The sequence below is a fragment of the Schistocerca americana genome, chromosome 1 (assembly GCF_021461395.2).
Source record: "Schistocerca americana isolate TAMUIC-IGC-003095 chromosome 1, iqSchAmer2.1, whole genome shotgun sequence".
In the NCBI taxonomy this organism is placed as follows: domain Eukaryota; kingdom Metazoa; phylum Arthropoda; class Insecta; order Orthoptera; family Acrididae; genus Schistocerca; species Schistocerca americana.
In genome coordinates this window covers 377,336,527-377,356,864 of record NC_060119.1, presented here as the reverse complement: position 1 = coordinate 377,356,864, position 20,338 = coordinate 377,336,527, and the positions used below count along the sequence as shown (strand labels likewise).

Below are 20,338 nucleotides of genomic sequence, written 5' to 3'. Positions count from 1 at the left end.
CTGGGATGCATTTCAAAGTCATATGAATAATCATTAGACCAAGGTGCGCTGGATACTAGGCGCTTTGTGAAATAAGGTTTTTTTCCCCCCCCTCAAGAATATGAATTTGGTCCCCCCCCCCCCCCCCCCACTCAACTGCGCATGCGCATGGGCTCGCTCATAACTGCTAAAATGAATCTAATGAAACAGTTGTGACGTCCTGGTTATTGAAGGCAATTTGATGTTATGAAGCATTGCATACTCTTCCTAAAGCCTTTGACACATTCTGCTGTTGGCAGGGGCTTGTATGAGGATTGTGTGTTGTCGTTATTGCTGTTGTATATGGCACATTTACTCTGCAGTTTAAGTTTCATTTACATTTTTTCCTCTTGTTCATGTTTTATTGCTGCAGCATTATTCTGCAGTACAGTAATATCCTTTGTTGGAGTATCGGTTCTTACCAGTCAAAATTACAAAAATTTTAACTGAAAACTAAAACAATGAAAAATTCCCAGAATTCTAAAAAATTCTTGGGTTTTTCCCAGTTTTCACCCAGATGAAAAAATTCCCCGGTTTTTCCCAGATCTCCCGGTTCTCCTGGGTGGTATACATCCTGATGTGGCATCGGAGATCCAATCCTTCCTTTGATGTGCCTTAAATCCTAAGATTTTTTCCTCCCACATCTAAATAACTGTCTTATTTTTTGCCAACCTGTTTCAATTCCCTCTTCCATAAAGTTTTCTTCAGAGGAGACCTGGAATCTGTTTTGTAGTTCAAGAGCAAATGTTTCTTTGATCTGCGGTCTTTTAACCTTGGCACATCTATTTTCTTGCTCCTGTGATTTAGCTTGGTTCTATTTGCCACTATCTTAAATCTGAATTCTGCCGAAACAAGGTGGTGGTCACTTCCGATGTCTGCTCCTCTTCTATTTCTGACATCTTACAGAGATGTGTTGAAACTTGGGGATAATGGCTATGTGGTCTATTTGATTTTCAGTAATGAGGTCTGGAGAAACCCACATTATCTTATGGCAGTATTTATGATGTGGAAACAATGTGCCTCCAATGACTAGGTCATGTCCAGCACATGTATCTATCAACAGTTCACCATTTACATTTCTGATCCCCATGCCATACACACCCATTATACGTTCAAGCCCTTCATTTTCTGAATCAACCTTTGCGTTCAAGTCACCCATTACAATTTTTATGTCCCTAGACTGTTTGTCTAAGGACTCTGTTAAGCTCTGTGTAAAATGCATCTTTGAATTTTTCTTTGGCTATTTCAGTAGGTGCATAGTATTGAATTACAGTGATACATCGCACATTTGTTTTAAAGCGCGCGGTTATTACGCGTTCTGAGACTGGTTTCCGCTCCAGTAAGTTCTTCTGGCTGCTTTTAGGTAGTAAGAGCCCTACACGATTCCTATGCATTGCGTCCTCACCTGTCTGACCCACATACAGCAGTGCTCCGCTATTCTGTGTTTGGAATTCCCAGATTATTATTCTTTCACGATTCTTAAACCAAGTGCCAACTATGATTAAGTTATGCTTTGTGCAAAATTCTACCAGGCGGCTTCCTCTTCATGCCTTACCCCCAGTCCATATTAATCTACTACTATTCTTCTCTTCCTTTTCCTACAATCGAATTCCAGTCCCCCGTGACTATTAAATTTTTGTCTCCCCTCACTATCTCAATGATTTCTTTTATCTCATCATACATTTCTTCAATCTCTTCATCAGCTGTGGAGCTAGCTGGCATATAAACTTGTACTAATGTGGTAGGTGTGGGCTTCATGTCTATCTTGGCTACAATAATGCATTCACTATGCCACTATGCTGTTCACAGTAGTTTATCCACTTTCCTATTTTTTTGTTCATTATTATATCTACTCCTGCATTACCACTATTTGATTTTGTACTTATAACCCTGTATTCACATGACCAGAAGTCTTGTACCTCCTGCCAGCGAACTTCACTAATTCCCACTATACCCAACTTCAACCTATCCATTTCCCTTATTAAATTTTCTAACCTACCTAGCCGATTAACAGATCTGACATTCCACACTCCGATCCGTAGAATGCCAGTTTTGTTTCTCCTGATGAAGTTATCCTCCTGAATAGTCCCTGCTCGGAGATCTGAATGGGGGACTATTTCATCTCCGGGATATTTTACCCAAGAGGACGCCATCATCATTTAACTATACAGTAAAGCTGCATGCCCTTGGGAAAAATCACGGCTGTGATTTCTCCTTGTTTTCAGCCATTCGCAGTAACAGCACAGCAAGGCCATTTTGGTTGATGTTACAAGGCTGGATCAGTCAGTCACCCAGACTGTTGCCCCTGAAACTACAGAAAAGGCTGCTGCCCTCTCTTCAGGTACCACACGTTTGTCTGGCATCTCAACAGATACCCCTCTGTTGTGGTTGCACTTACGGTACGATGAACTGTATCGCTGAGGCATGCCAGCCTCCTCACCAACAGTACGGTCCATGGTTCACCAATAAATTACTTAAAGTAGCATAAAGAACAGGTGCAGAAATCAAGAGACCAAAAATGTAACAAAATCACTGTTGTAGAATCACATACTGCAATTATAACAACAATAATATCATAATTTTACAGTTGTTTGTAGAAACATAGTAGTAGTAGTAGTAGTAGTAGTAATTGTTGCTGTCTTCAGTCCGAAGACTGGTTTGATGCAGCTCTCCATGCTACTCTACACTCACAAGCCTCTTCATCTCTAAATATCTACTGCACGCTAGATCCTTCTGAATCTGCTGACTGTACTCATCTCTTGGTCTCTCCCTCTATGATTTTTAGCCCACACTTTTCTCCTGTACTAAATTGGTGATCCCTTGACATCTCAGAATGTGTCCTATCAACTGATCCCTTCTTTTAGGCACGTTGTGCCACAAATTTCTTTTCTCCCCAATTCTATTCAGTACCAACTCACTCATTATGTGATCTACCCATCTCACTCGTTATGTGATCTACCCATTACACAGTAATGCACAAAGTAGTCTAGATGGCCTTTACCTAGCTGTTGATGTCAAAAATCTGCTGCATTAAGTACAATCTGCTGAAAGAGCTGTAGCTAGGCTTTCCCCCCCCCTACTAGAAAATGAACTCTGCATGAACTTGTATGTGCACATGTGAGCGTGTATCAAACACAGAATGCATTATTAACCTCTCTGTTACCAGTTAACTAAGCATATATGTAAATATAACAATGTGAGGTGGTATGAATATAATAGAGGGAAACATTCCACGTGGGAAAAATATATCTAAAAACACAGATGATGTCACTTACCGAACGAAAGTGCTGGCAGGTCGATAGACACACAAACAAACACAAACATACACACGAAATTCAAGCTTTCGCAACAAACTGTTGCCTCATCAGGAAAGAGGGAAGGAGAGAGAAAGACGAAAGGATGTGGGTTTTAAGGGAGAGGGTAAGCAGTCGTTCCAATCCCGGGAGCGGAAAGACTTACCTTAGGGGGAAAAAAGGACAGGTATACACTCGCACACACACACACACACACACATATCCATTCGCACATACACAAACACAAGCAGACATTTGTAAAGGCAAAGAGTTTGGGTAGAGATGTCAGTCGAGGCGGAAGTACAGAGGCATATCTTTGTATGTGCGGATGGATGTGTGTGTGTGTGTGTGTGTGTGTGTGTGTGTGTGTGTGTGTGCGCGCGCGCGAGTATATACCTGTCCTTTTTTCCCCCTAAGGTAAGTCTTTCCGCTCCCGGGATTGGAACGACTCCTTACCCTCTCCCTTAAAACCCACATCCTTTCGTCTTTCCCTCTCCTTCCCTCTTTCCTGATGAGGCAACAGTTTGTTGCGAAAGCTTGAATTTCGTGTGTATGTTTGTGTTTGTGTGTCTATCGACCTGCCAGCACTTTCGATCGGTAAGTCACATCATCTGTGTTTTTAGATATAATGTGAGGTGGTATGATTCATAAGGTGCCATATACGAGGTCTTACTGAAATGGAAACCAGATATTCATATAAAATTATCAGAATAAGGAGCTGCCATTATTGTTGCTGGACTGGTCAAGCTTATCATGGACAAAATTTTATATTATACAAAATACTTACGTTTCAATGACAGGTCCAACGTCTTTAATCCAGTAGCGGGAACCATCTTTGTGATCCTTCAATGAACCACTAGTGAAGCTCTTTATGTAATGGCTCAGCATCTTTTCCTCATTTTCATTTGCAGCATATTTCTATGACACATTGAAAAAGAAGTAATCCAGATTTAAGGAAAATTAAAGAATGATTACTTTACAGCTTCTAAAGTTGTCTGTCAGACAGGTGTGCTGCCTGCATTGTGTAGAAACTCTGACAACACAATAAAACAATGGGAAGTCAAGGTTGGCATATCAACAATATTATGGAAAGGACAGATTGCTATTCACTGTAAAGATGGACACATTGAGCTGCAGACAGGCACAACGAAAAGAAACTGCTACCTCTGGCTCCTGTGGCCAGAATCTGACTGGAGATAGCAGTCATTTGTGTGTGTGTGTGTGTGTGTGTGTGTGTGTGTGTGTGTGTGTTTGTTTCATTTCTGAATAAGGCTTTGACTGAAAGCTCAATGTGTAACAGTTTTTCGTTATGCCCCTCTCAACCGGATGTGTCATTTTTACGGTTAGTAACAATCTATCCCTTTCATGATACTGACAAAACAAAAATACATACATTTGACTTTTGGCAGCCTGATCTTTAACACTTCTTCATTCTTAATCATTTATTTTTCTTGGATTTATAAATACTTGCTACATACTAAAATGAAATTATAGCCTGGAAATAAATATATTTTTACAGCATTTACCGATTATGTAACTGTAGTTAAAGCATGAAAGGTCTGCACCCAGTAAAGTGCCTGGGTATGGGCTTGTCTTTTTAAGGAAATGAGGATGTCAGAAAAGTGTGGTTGTGATTCCAATATGTAGCAATTAATGTTAATCCTGAGACTGGATTTGTACACTGCAGATGCCATCTTACTCTGTTTGCCTGGATGTATGGCAGTCAAGAGTAAGTGGTAAGTGTGTGTGTGTGTGTGTGTGTGTGTGTGTGTGTGTGTTGTACTAAACATAAGAGTTTCTTCCTCATTCCCTTCATGTACTGATCACAGGAAAATTGACTGCTTAAATGCCTCTGTGTCAAACTTAAGCTTTATCTCTTCTACAGCCTGTACGGAAGTGATACATAGTTGAGCTGCAGCAAATTTGTAGCTTTCTCAAAGGGAAACACTCTATCTCACCCAAAGGGAAACACTCTATCTCACCCTCCTCAGATTTAGTGAATATGGCCCAGTGGATAGCCTGTCAAAAACTGAACACAGATCAAGCATGAAAACAGGAAGAAGGTGTACTGAACTGTGAAAAATGAGCTAAACTGAGACAGTGAACAGCCAAAAAATAATGAGTGCAACACTGAGTGAAGTGGAAGACCAACGGTGTCGTGGTTGAAGCCTTGGCCTGCAAAGCAAACAAACCATGTTCATGTGATAAGAGTAAGTGATGATTAATGAGAGCAGGCGAGATACCACATAGATGTCTCACAGAAATGAAAACAACAAATAAACAGCTGTGAACTATGTTACAACAAAGAAATTCAAGAGTCAAAACTTCCAAAACTGAATGCAACTTTAAAAACATTAAAACAGATGTTAAAACAGAGTACAAAGAAACTGTGTGTTTGTGAAACTGTTCCATTCATTTGTTGCAGCTTATGTGACAAACTATTATGTTCTTATCATTTCCTTCGTAGTGATCACATTCACATTCATATTCATACGAACACCTAAATCGGACAAGGAGGCAGATGTGATGTGGAGTTCCCTTGTCAGTTAAAACTGGTTCTCAAAACTCTGCAAATGGGCTTTTGTAAGACAACTGACGTCTGCTTTCATTTTTCTGCCAGTACAAGTGTTTCACCATTTCTGTGACCCTACATTCGCCATTAGTTGTATACATTCAACATTCCTTGTTAGTCGTGTTTGATATGTGCTCTACTCGCCTGAGCAATATTCTAAGACGGAACTTACAAGTATTTTGTAATCAATCTCATTTGTGGACTGACTCCGTTTTCCCAATATGCTACCAATAACCTGACATTTGTCATCTGCTCATAATTTTATGATTCCATTTCATATCCCCAGTAATTTTTACACCCACGTATTTGTATGAGTTGACTGGTTCCAAATGTGACTCATTGATATTGCGGTCATGGGTTAATACATTTTTGTGTTCGTGAACGCAAAAATTTGCATTTCCGAAAAGTTAAAACAAGCTGCCAAGTTTTGCACCACTCTGAAACCTTATCAAGCTCTGACCAGGTATTTGCACAGCTTTTTTCAGATAGTACTTCATTGGAGATAACAGTATCATCTGCACAGTCTGAGGTTACACTACAGTTCACCAGATCATTGACATGAATAGAAAGCATCCCCACACATTTCACTGGAGCATGCCTTAGCTACTTCTACTTGTGTCAAAGACTCTTAATCTAAAATAATATTCTTCAATCTCCATATCAAAAATCCTCAAGCCAGTCACAAAATTTTATTTCATACTCCATTTAAATATATTTTTGTTAAGAAACTTTGTTGTGGTAGTGACTCAAATGCTATCAGAAAGTAAAACAATACTGCTTCTATCCTGTGTGCATTGATCCATGGTTTTCAGAATGTCACGAGAGAAAATCATGATTTGGGGTTAGCACCACCAACGTTTTTGGAATCCATGCAAGTTGGCATGAAGAAAGTCATTTCCTTCAAGGTACCTCTGTTGGAGTGCCTAAGTTTTAAGCATACAAACCAATTCGGTTTTCATGTTCCAAAAGAAATTCTGTAAGAACTTCAGACTAGTTTTCAGCTTTAGATTAGAGTTAGCTGAAATCAGTCTCGATTTACAAGGAAATTCTCACACACTGTCACTTTTATGGCATATCATTAAGGAACACTGAAGAACAAATCAACTGCCAATGCTGAGCAGCACTGCATTTGGCAACTGGAAGGTAAACTCTCCGACGGCTGTGACGAAAACAGTGGTCGACGATTTTGACTGCTACATCAGCCCCTCAGTGAAAGCAGAAGGGTGTTCAAAAATATAGCAGGAAAGTGCACTCTATGTCCAGAGTGTTGTTCATTCGGGTAGTGGGTCTGCTTCAGATGGCTGCACTCGTGCATGAGGCGGAGGCTTGTTTTGCGGCACGTGTCAGCACTTCTGGGAACACATAAGCAGCTTTCACCCTTTCAATTAAGACTGTACTAGTCTTACCATTGAATAGTATATCCAGAGTTCGTGCTCCTGTTTTGATAACTTGATATGGGCCATTGGGGGAGGGGGGGGGGGGGAGAGTTGAGGGGGGGGGGGGGGCGCATTTGTACCAATGGTTTGACACTGTCGCCGTTTGTAACATGACACACGTGCGAATTTGCAAGTCACAGGGCATGTAAGTAGGTGTCATTCCAATGCTTGATGATGCTGAATGCATGCAATATTTTCCCCTCAGGTGACAAATGGAATCTGATTTTTCATGGTCAGACGGTTGTATGGAATTTGAGTCTACGAACTCGCCAGGAAGTTAAAGTGCTTCTCCGTACACAAGCTCCACTGAAGTTAATCCAAGTCCAGTTTTTACGTGGTGTAAGGACCAAGCAAGACCATGAATAAAGCAGCTATCCACAAAGAGTCACGACATCAGTGCAACCTTTAAAGAACAGTGTCAACATTCGATCGCGCCACTGCTCACTGGGTAATAGCTGATTGTCCTATGACAGAGTGTGTCACAAAATTTACTAAGGTGAGTAAGTAACTCAGACTTGAATTGCCAGTCATGGTCTGTGGTGATGCGCAGCTGACAACTTCAGCACAAAACTTAATTTGACAAAAAGGCAAAGGCTTCTGATATCTTCTCAACTGGCTTAGTTTCTGGCCAACAAGTGAAACAGTCACTTGCAGTAATAAATACACTGATCATTTCACAGAGGAAGTGGATCTACTACATTATGGTGCACATGCACGTAGTGTGTCATTGTAAGTACTTGATTGATTCGTAGACAACAAGAACTCACAACTAAGCATTCCGTTTTTGTTGTGTAGAGGACAGCTTTTGTGAGAAGAAGGCGCATGCACATTGCATGACATCTTACTGTTCTGACACTGAAGGCATACACAAGCTCTTTCATATAATCCTCCTGCATACCAGGCAAGATAAAACGTTTAGAAACCAGGCGAGTCAATGATTTGACATCAGGGTGGCATAGGCTGTGTATGCTGCCAAAAGCACATCTATGGAATGCAGGTGGCAGGAAAGGATGAGACCTTCCACTAGGATGAGACCTTCCACTAGAAATGTCACAAGATAACTTCACATCTTAACCAGGAATGTCTACCAGCTGTAATAAGGATGGACAATAGATGTTTCAACAGTTTGTGGAGTTTCTCATCAGACACTTGTGTGCAAGTTTGGCAAAATTAGGAACATTTCTTACACTACTAACTCGAGATAGTCAATGACCACATTGTCAATACCTGAAATATGATGGATATTGGTGAACTCCAGACAGTTATACTGTCATAATCAACAGTTGGTTAATCTGTCTGAAGGTGTAGACAAGCAGCTTGTGATCTGTAAATATCGTAAACACTATAGCGTCCAACAGAGGGCAAAAGTACTTGATTGATTCATAGACAACAAGAACTCACAACTAAGCATTCCATTTTTGTTGTGTAGAGGACAGCTTTTGTGAGAAGAAGGCGAGAGGTTTTCAAGTACTATCAACTTGCTGTTGCAATGCTGCACCAATAGCAGTCTGGCTAGCATCAACCACATGTAGTGTGCCAGGTGTGTAGCATTAGATTTGCTGCCTCAAAAGCAGAGCTCATTGCATCTGTCCATTGGATCAGTGAATTTCCCTCAGTCTTAGGTCCAAAAAGTGTTGCAGTCAGTGGTTCTTGCCACTCAGCTGAGTGGGACAGATGATGTCACAAACACACATTTGGCAGTATTTATAGTCTGGGAGACGAGTCTTTGGTATTGACAGCTCGGTAGAGTCTTTCCGTTGCCTAGCGACCGCAGGCAGGCAGCCAATGACGGCCTGACTTTGAGCGGGTAGCAAGGGCCACGTTCCCGCTCTGAAACCCGGTCGCGCGCGCTTAAAACTTACCAGTGTCTCGCGTGCAGGCGGTGCGGTCGTTCGTCGTTTGTCTGAAGTTGAATTCGCAGTTTATCTCGTTTTTGTTGTTTTTAGTGTTTCTTTGTTTATGTTTCGTTGTAAACAATGTCTAGTGTGGCGGGTAGTGCCAGCCCAACACAAGAAGTGAAACGGAGGAAGAAAAGTGTGCTACACACCCAGGTCCGTGAATTCGTGTGCTCTGTGAGCGATTACTTTGAGAAAGAAAAGGACAAAGGTGGGCCCTTAATTCCTGTTGTTCAGGTTGTGAAGAGAACTGCAGCAGCATTGAAAATAAGTAAGAACACTGTTGTAAAGATAGGGAAAGAACAGTATAATGTAGATTGTGACGAGAGTGGCACAACAAAGCTGCACACACCAGGAAACAAGCGACCGAGAAATAAGCAGGTGACAGCTTTGGACGATTTTCAGAAAGACGCTATTCGTCGTCATATATACAGCTATTATAAGAGAAGGGAACATCCCACTATCTAAATTACAGGTGTCGCTTCAGAAAGACGATCTTTTTAAAGGGAGCAAATTTTCATTGCGTACAGTGTTGAAAGACACAGGCTTCAGCTATTCACTGTTTAACGGACACAAAATATTAATGGAAAGGACACATGTAGTTGCATGGTGGTGCAGATTTCTGCGTAGGATCATGGGTGTGGAATTCGAAAGTATAGTGTGGTTGGATGAAACTTGGGGCAATGCCAGCCATTCTTTACATAGAGGCTGGAATGATGGAATGTCCGAGGGGACAATGGCAGTGCCTGTTGGCAAAGGAGGGCGTATTATTGTCTTACATGCAGGAACATCGAAAGGTTTTGTGCCAAACTGCTTGAAAATGTTTCGGTCAAAAAAGACGGGAGATTACCATGAAGAAATGAACAGTGTAGTATTTCAAGAATGGTTCGAGACATCGCTTATGACGAATCTGACAAGTCCATCAGTGATTGTTATGGACAATGCGCCTTATCATTCCGTTGTTCACGATAAGGCACCAACCTTGGCAACAAAAAAAGAAGATATCATTCAGTGGTTGAAACGGCGAAAAGTAGATTTCAGAGAAGATTTAAGGAAGGCGGAACTGCTCGAAATTGTGGCACAAAAGAAACCCCAATTTCCAACATATGTAATTGACGAGATTGCTAAAAGGCACGGGCACGAAATCGTTCGGCTTCCTCCATACCACTGTCACTTCAATGCAATTGAAGGAGTGTGGGCGCAGATAAAAAATTACATTGCTGCAAACAATAAAAAATTCACGATCTCTGAAGTGGAAACTCTCCTTCCAGCGGCTATCAATAAAGTGACAAGCGAGACGTGGGCTAAAATTGTAAACAGCACTGCAAGTGCCATCAGAGAGGCGGCCAAAACCGAAGGGGTTGTGGAAGAATGCATCGAAAATTTAATTATACATCTGGGAGAGAGCAGTGATAGTTCGAGTAGTGCTGAGAAAGACAATGTCAAATCAGATTCTGACAGTGATGTGAGTGGTGTTTTTCCATTACAGTAACTACAACGTATTCAGGAATGTAAGGAGGGAGTTTGCTATCGATCTACAACCAGATCATCATATTGTGAGTACTTTCTTCAGATTATAACTCTTAATACACTGACCAATTATTCTGTAGCTTGTAGTAAAACAAATTAATAATGCTGATACTTAACGATGGAAACCAAAACTGCTAATGTTCAACAACTTGCAAAAACAGTTTTCATTTCAGTTGTGAAGTTTAACAAATAACTATTATGTTTCAGCATCTTAGATACTTGTACTAAATAGCTCTTATCAGTTTTCGAGTTAATATATTTCAAGCATCAACTTTAAATGAATTCACGCGTACCAATACGACTTGTATTTTGTCTCACTTTTATTTCTGCTGCTAGAGAATGCGTGTAGCAGACAGGGCGCCGCGTGCTGTGAGCCACGTTCGGCAACAGCGCCGTCTGCCCGCCGGAACTGTCAGTACCAATCACTCGTCTCACGGACTATAACAACACACCATGCTGTTCTAAGCACTTGAAAACCTCCGCCAAGTTTTGATCGTATAGGTAAGCAAAAAAGAATGACAACCCTTGCAACACAGAATCAATAAATCTATGCCAAGACTAAGCAGTGCTGCATAAACCAAATGACATCAAGAGACACTTAAACTAGCCAAATGGTATGATTATGGCCGTTTTTGGAATACATTCGCCTGTCACAGGAATTAGTGTAAAGGATTTTGCACACTCCGGTGTACTTAACACAGTGATCCCATGTAGAGCATAGTTGTAATCTCTTAATAGGGGTACTGGATATCTGTCCAGAACTGTCCTTGCTTTAAGTGCACGATTATCACAAAACAGACACCACACACACCACTTCTTGGGTACTAGATTGAGAGGTTATGACCATGGACTGCTAAAAGGGCAAATAATACCTTCCCTAAGCATTAAGTCAAATTCTACTTTTGCAATAGCAAGAAGATCACCATGCCTTGGATAACTGCCGGACCATTGGTCTTTTGGTATAATGCATGGTACTGCGAAATACCTCTGTCGGAGCACCTGTTTGTCAGGTTATAGTTGGAAACTTCAGTCAACTCGGCATACTTTATTTCTGCTGTTGAAAATCCAGTGATGTTATCGACTAGTCTAACACTCGCTACATCTGGTAGTAGATGGTTATGTATTAGGAAGTTGGTTACAATTATGGGCTCTGTGACATCAGCAATGATGAAATTCCAGGTGAACGCATACCACAGCTCCATGTCCAGAACCATACGTTGTGTACTGTTTGTTTGCAATAGAAACACAAAATGAAATTGGTGGCTGACAATTGTAGAATAAAGTCCATGAATAAATGCAAAAGTCTGAGCCAGTCTCCTCAAGAAATTTTTGTTCAGTCTTCCGATCAGTAATTAAGAGAAACTGAAACTTTGGCAATCAGACATGCCTACATCCAAATGCTGCTGCCATTTGCGTTGGTTTGTTGGTTGCTTGCTTGCTTCAGGGGAGGGGACCAAACAGCGAGGTCATCAGTCCCATCGGGTTAGGGAAGGATGGGGAAGGAAATTGGCTGTGCCCTTTCACAGGAACCATCCTGTCATTTACCTGAAGTGATTTAGGGAAATTCCTGAAAACCTAAATCAAGATGGCCAGACCCGGGTTTGAACCGTTGTCCTCCTGCATGCGAGTCCAGTGTGCTAACCATTGCACCACCTCGCTTCGTTGCCATTTGGGTAAATGCAAGGTGAAGTGCATTTGTGTGCCTGATCTCCATGTTTCTGGTGATATAAGCATACACCATGTGGCTGCTCTGCACCACTTAGAACCGACGAGTCGTGGAATAACTAGACAACCACCTGCACTAGCGTTCTCTGTCACTGATGGAATTACAATGAGACAGCAGTTTACTTACCTGTTCAGCTAAAGCATCAATATCATCTGAGAGGCCATCACAATCTGTGCATGTCACTGCCAATTACTAACCACTTCTGTATGGTGCCACTACTACATTCATGGAGAGCGGCATTATTGCATCCTGAATTCTGTCATCCAGATCTCTGATTGTCTCTGATGCTATTAGAGTCTGAACCTGGGACAGAAGACAGCTACTCCAACTTTAACATGGCAAGATGTTTGGTACTGTTCCCATGTCGGGCCAACAAGCAAGCTATTTGACAGCTGTGTGGAACATAATAGTCTAAGACTGATCTTAGTCACTACACCTCCTTACATTTGAGCTCCAATTGTGATGTCAGATTCTACAACAGATGGATATCAATTATATTTGATAATAGTTTAGTGGGTCACTTCTGTTACATTTCTTGTAGCTGGATGTGGTCTGTGCTTGCTTCCAACCACCAGGTGCAGTTTTTTGTTTTGTTTTGTTTAAGGGCTCTTCAGTATAGTTCAATCAAGAGGGCTGCTAACTTAGGTGTAAATTCTATACAAAATCTGAAAGTTGTATCGGGCCTTGAAGAAGGTGAGCGAATGATTTGACATTGCCGGTGTGCGCTCTATCACTAGTCCACGTCACATGTATGATCCCATGTTTATCCCGGGCATTGGCAATGGTGACATAAGTGACACACTGGGCCACTGCTTTCACTTTGGACACCACAAAGAATGATTTATATGTTTCCCAAACGATCACTGTTTACTCTTAATGTCTACTCAAGCTTTCCAAGTGTAAAACACTACTACTACTACTACTACTACTATTATTACAGTAAACTTACTTTTGCATGATTCAAATTGTCAATAACAAGGTCCATCAGCTTTGAGTAATCACCTCGGGTAACTCTAAACTTACATCCTTCATACTCTTGATCATTTAATGTGATACCAGGGCAATCACCTGTATCCGCTGAAGCCAAACGAATCTGCAAAAGAATAAGAAATCAATAATTAGTATTATCAACTTAACTGAAAGATGAAACTTTCATTTCACCACTTGAGTTACAGATCTCTTTACATAAACTCAGAAATATACACGATACACTTACAAAGACTGAGTTTTCTTCGAGTGCATGTACAGTACTGTAAACTTTGCACTTATCTCTTCTGTGTGTTTTCAGTAAGAAGGTGTGAGCATAAACAAGTCAATACGTGTATCATACGTGTCACAAAATCTTAGAACTTGTTTCACAGTTCTGATTATGTCACCATTTTTACAATATTAGCTTTTCAGAACATTTTTACTCTTCCATACTCATTTAACTTCCAGCAATTAGTGTTTACTTGCAATAACGCATTTTACTATTATTCTACACGACTTCATTCTTGCGCCATTTCCACATTCACTACCACTAAACGGTGATCTAGCTTTCTTCATTGCCAAACATTGTTCCTACCAATTATCTTCTTAGGATAACTTATTTTACTTCAATAGACTTTTGTCTCACCTATACTGAACACAGCCAGATTCCCTATTTTAGTTACCATTTTCCTATCTATATTATTTCCTCATCCTTTAAGATAGATGTTGAACAAAATGAAAACATTATCAGCCATAATGAGAGCGAATATTTTGTGAACAGTCATATCAAAAGCAATAGCAACAGCAGATTTTAAAAACTTGCCTATTCTGAGATCAGGTGAACAGCAAAATTGTTAAACAGCTTATACAAATTAAAAAGCTTGTTAAAGGAAAGAAAATTATTGTGGTTTGGGTTACATAGAAATAGTTTCAGTGATTCTACATTGAAGGCAAAAAATAATGACATATTACAAACTGCAGCAGACCTTGTAAACATAGAAATGTACAATGTGCAGAGAGATTGGCAAAAAATTTACTACTATGTAAACAGGTCAGTTAAGTCGAATGTGCTGCATTAAAATGGACACTACATAGTGACACACAAGAACTGAATGTACACTTTTGTGGTCCTCTTTTAACTTAACCCTCAAGTGGGTGCACCTACACTACGTGATCAAAAGTATCTGGATACCTGCCCCCCCCCCCCCCCCAAAAAAAAACCACACGTTTTTCATATTAGGTGCATTGTGTTGCCACCTACTGCCAGGTACTCCATATCAGTGACCTCAGTAGTCATTAGACATCGTTAGAGAGCAGAATGGGGAGCTCCGCAGAACACACGGACTTCGAACATTGTCAGGTGATTGGGTGTCACTTGTGTCGTATGTTTGTACGCGAGATTTCCACACACCTAAACATCCCTAGGTCTACTGTTTCTCATGTGATAGTGAAGTGGAAATGTGAAGGGACTTGCACTGCATAAAAGCGTACACACTGACCTCGTCTGTTGACTGACAGAGACCGCCGACAGTTGAACAGGGTCGAAATGTGTAATAGGCATATATCTAACCAGACCATCACACAGGAATTTCAAAATGCATCAGGATCCACTGCAAGTACTACGACAGTTAGGCGAGAGGTCAGAAAACTTGGATTTCACAGTCAAGCAGCTGCTCATAAGACACACATCAAGCCGGTAAATGCCAAACGACACCTCACTTGATGTAAGGAGCATAAACATTGGACAACTGAACAGTAGAAAAACGTTGTGTGGAGTGACAAATCACGGTACACAATGTGGTGATCCGGTGGCAGGGTGTGGGTATGGCAAATGCCTGGTGAACATCATCTTCTAGAGTGTGTAGTGCCAACAGTAAAATTTAGAGGCGGTGGTGTTGTGGTGTGGTTGTGTTTTTCATGGAAGAGGTTTGTACCTCTTGTTGTTTAGAATGGCAGTATCACAGCACACGCCTACACTGATGTTTTAAGCACCTTCTTGCTTCCCATTGTTGAAGAGCAATTCGGCAATGGCAATTGCATCTTTCAACATGATCGAGCACCTGTTCATAATGCAAAGCCTGTGGCCGAGTGTTTACACGACAATAACATCCCTGTAATAGACTGGCCTGCACAGAGTCCTGACCTGAATCCTATAGAACACCTTTGGGATGTTTTGGAAAGCTGACTTCATTCCAGGCCTCACCGACCGACATCGATACCTCTCCTCAGTGCAGCACACTGTGAAGAATGGGCTGCCATTCCCCAATAAACATTCCAGCACGTGATTGAACATATGCCTGTGAGAGTGGGAGCTGTCATCAAGGCTAAGGGTGGGCCAACACCATACTGAATTCCAGCATTACCTACAGAGGGTGCCACAAACTTTTAAATCATTTTCAGCCAGGTCTCCAGATACTTTTGATTACACAGTGTATGTATAAACTGCACCAACCACAAACAACATTTTCTTGTACCATTCCATTGTTGTTTTACAATTGCGAGCCCATGTCTATTTCCCCATTATTGCTTCAGCTAATACTGTGGTAAGTTGTGCCGCCATACGTACAAGTGAGCAGCAGTACTGTATGTAAAATAAACAGCAAGCTAGGTGATAAAAAATTTATGATCTATACAAAAAAAGAACTCACGATTCCAAGCTAGCAGTGCAATCCCTCAATGAGGCACTTGTCTGCAAGATAATTAGCAACTGAGTAAGTTAGTGGTTGGGATCTGATACAAGTATACTGTTTAGTGCTTCTAGTGGGTCATTACTGTGGGGTAACACTTACACGCGGCATCAGAGTAATGTCATGAATGTTTATTTTATTATTGTTTAATGAAACACTGATTTAGCTCATATAATTAAGTTTATTTTAATGTTTCTCGTACATCTTTAACTTGGTAATATTTATAAAGAATGGCAAGTCCGCTCGAGCATTAATATAACAATAAGCTAAGAGCCATGTCAATACTAACAATGTATTTCTCATAATCTAAATTGAAATACAGAAACAAACAACAAAAAATTATTGCAATGTTGGGATTCATGTACCCAGCAAAACTGCTGTAATTGCTGAAGGAAGCACATGGTTCATATACATATGTAGAAGCACAGTGTCATTCAAATAATCGTCACCATGGCTTCCACATTCCTTGAAAGCTAAAACTAATACCTTGCCAGGAAACTTCTTGTGATACTTCAATATCTACATCTCTCAGGGTGTACATGCGGACAAGGAAAAAAAATTGCTGGATTTTTCCCAGAAATCTCGGTTAAAAATACACTTCCTCCCATGTGAAAATACATTTTTTCCGTGTTAAGTGACAGGATACTTTTCCTTGCAACTGTAAAACTTATCAATCCTTTGAATGGTTATGGTTTTATACACAGGCGTAGAATTTCCTGGCACTATAAAAAAACTAAACTCGGGTGGGGGGACATGTTTCGGAAAGATCTTCGAGTTGTAGCAACACGTGTACTGCATATTCTCATATTACAAAAGTACAAATTCAAATTCCACGCAACTCCGCATGTTACTTTCCACAGCATTGAAATCGAGATTGCGATGCACTTTTGTAAGCCAGTCATAGCTCATGACCCGTGATCTCGCCAGCCGATGAAAGCAGATAGAGTGTAGGACCTGTGATGCAGTCAGCCAATAGCAACAACACTGAAGTAGAAAACACACACACACACACACACACACACACACACACACACACACACAAAAGTTAATGGTTTAAATTAATATACATAATACTGCTACAAGAAAAGAAAAGCTTTTACATATGATATTGGTCTCAAAGATTAATAAGCTGCAAGACAAGCTAAGCTTTTATATAATGTTGATCTTGTTTTGCACATAAGATACACAAGTGTGCCAGCAAGATTTTTAATAACGACATAAATATCAGCTTCTGGGCTCGAAATTCTTCTGAACAGTCATCCTCAAAGAGCTGATTTTTAAAATAAGAGTAAAACGCTCTGTGATTTGAGAAATTCATCATACATTCTCACACATAGTTCGTCTTGCATAAAAGAAAATTTACTTAGAACATAATGTTTTTCACACCACCATTCACAATATTTTCCCACGACCTGTTAGAAACAGGTTCATTTCAGCAGCTGCCAGATTAACAGGTGTCACAGTGCTTGCGCCGCTACAATGACGCAGTAAGCCCTTATTGTTTGTACATGTAAAACATTAAAAGATCTTACATTATGTCATAAAAGAAACAAGACATCAGAGGATACTCCAAGAGCACCGGAATGTCATGACCCACGCTAAAATGCATAATTCAGGTAAAAGTGCACATTCGTACGTCCACATTCCCAATGAAGTAGGCCAAGGCCTTACGTTAAGCTTTTCAATGTGGTTTTTGGGATGTGAATATTCTTGGAGGGCCAGTACTGTTTGATTCTTTATTATGGCTAGAAAATGAAAACTTGCCCTTGAAATTCAGTGAACAGTTGAAACTACCAAATAGTGAAGAATTAAACATTTTGTTTCAAGTAAATTGACTGCCTCCACAGAAAAGATTAACAAAAGCCAAATTTATTTAGCAAACCGACAAAAATATTTTCATTGTTCTGAGAGGTGATTAATGCTTGACTGTCAGAAAAGTGGAAATAAAATAAAATCTGAAACTAATAACATATTTTAGCCTTCTGTAGTTATGTGAATGTATTTTAATAAAGTTGATAGCTCCTGGTCACAAAAATCTGTTTTGTTTTCATTTGATGTGAGAGCAGTAAACAACGAGGAAACAGCAAAATCACTAAATGTAAACACGGGTGACATGGAGACTACCCACTTCCTCACTATAACTCAGACCGCTCTGTGCATCAGCCCGGGGTCTATGAATTTCCGAACCGGTGCAATAATACATAGTTCAAAAACTGACAGGGATGTGTTTCAAAATCATATGAATAATTGATAGACCAACGTGCACTGGATGCCAGACGCCTTGTGAAATGAGGTTTTTTCCTCAAGAATATGAGTTTGGTGGCCTATCCCCCCCCCCCCCCCCCAAATAGCCGCCCAGGGCAGATACTCCAGTTTGCCCCCCCCCCCCCTTCTGCCCTCTAGATATGGGCCTGTTGTGCGTGCGTGAATCTGGTCGACTCAACTGCGCACGCGCATGAGCCAGATCACAACTGCTCAAATGAATGTAATGTGATCAGTTGTGACGTCACACTCTTCTGAAGCAATTTATTGTTATAAAGCATTACATAGTCTTCCTAAAGCCATTGACACATTTTGCTGCTGGCAGACGCTTGTATGAGCACTGGGTTTTGTTGTTGTATATGGTGCATTTCCTTTGCAATTTAAGTTTTATTTTCATTCTTTTTTTCATTCTCTTGTTGATGTTTTATTGCTGCAGTATTATATAAAATACATGTTATTACTAACTGCAAAATTACTAAATAGTTAATCCAATGGCACCATTATCAATTATAGCTTGGCACCTTACTGGCATGCTTTTCACGAGATTTTCTGCATATTCTCTCAATATCATCCTGATTTTATATGAAAGCTGCTTCAAAGTATATATTGGGCTACCTTTCAGCTTATCTTATTATACGAACATACATTTTCAACTGAATTCGTATTCGGAGACATTGGAGGCCAATCTATCGTGAACAGCCCACTGTCTTGACCCACTTCACAACTTATGTCTTTGACTTTCTAAGAATTTTAGCAGCAGCTTCTTACAAAAGTTTTGGTCCCTTTAGATAATTTATAAGGAACACCAACTCATGACACTTCAGATATTTTGCACTCATTTTAAACCGCAACTGACAAAACAAAACATTAAACTTACACCGATACTGTCACACTGTTTATCAACACACTGTGCAAAAGCGCGCTGAGCACAGATTTGAGACCACTACCAGAAATGTTGCTGCAGATATTACGCTCAAAAAAATGGTGTACACTTTCTTGAGAAATGACTGTATATTCCTAGAGTCATCATTTAAGGCCAGTTCTTGATACTTTGTTAATAGACTATATCAGGATAATGTACGTCTATTTTCAAGAGCCTGTCAGTTCATTTCCTTCAACATCTCAGTGACACACTCCTGTGTGTCAAACAAACTTGTGACTATTTGTGCTGCTCTTCTCTGTGTACATTCAATATCTCCAGCTGGTCCTTCGGTACAGGTCCCACACTACTTCTGCAAAATTCTAGGATCGGTTACATGACTGATTTGTAGGCAATCTCCTTTATACACTGTCTGCATTTCCCCAGAGTATTTGTATGAGTTCATAGATTCCAGTTGTGACTCACTAACATTACATTAATAGGATACTATCATTTTGTTTTGTGAAATGTACATGTTTTACATTTTTGAACATTTTAAAGCAAGTTGATAATCACTGCTCTACTTTGAAATATTGGCGCAGCTTTTTCAGCCTGTATTTTGTAGTAGGAAACTGCATCATCTGTGATCACATTCGTTCTGCGTATGTGCAAGCTGCTTGGGAATCCTCAGCTGCCTGAGCTAAGCTACGGCCTGGCTCCAAGATTACGTGCGGACCAGTCATTTGCCCAACCTGCCTATCTGTTCCCATGCCTGCTCAGCTGCTCCCAGGTAGACATGCGAACTACAACGGCCTGACCTAGACTGCTTGAAAGCACTTCTCAACTATGGACATGCTTGACACTGATGAGGCTGACCAAGAAAAGAGAGCCTTCAAAACTCACGTGGGCTTCTTTGAGTTTAAAGTTATGCCATTTGTCAGTATGAGTAATAAAATTTTCTCATGTTTCCTGGCTGTCAAGTGGTTAAATTGCTTCATACTTTCAATCAAGTACTCCTCAGTGATTTTTAAGTGGTAACTGACTGTCATCTCATCGAAGGCCTCATTGTTATACGGCTGAGCTGCCAGATT

The 20,338-nt window shown here is 40.5% G+C and overlaps 1 protein-coding gene across 3 annotated transcripts in view; it reads right to left on the bottom strand.

The window, feature by feature from the left end:
- The window catches only part of LOC124600577 (dipeptidyl peptidase 3), a 143,186-nt gene that overhangs the window by 80,503 nt on the left and 42,345 nt on the right, over positions 1 to 20,338 (bottom strand). For all 3 annotated transcript variants that reach the window (XM_047136175.1, XM_047136174.1, XM_047136173.1), the window contains exons 6-7: positions 13,420 to 13,563; positions 4,099 to 4,229 (exon numbers count right to left, since the gene is read on the bottom strand). In XM_047136175.1, the coding sequence (XP_046992131.1) occupies positions 4,099 to 4,229; positions 13,420 to 13,563 (275 nt within the window). The remainder of the gene's footprint in view (positions 1 to 4,098; positions 4,230 to 13,419; positions 13,564 to 20,338) is intronic.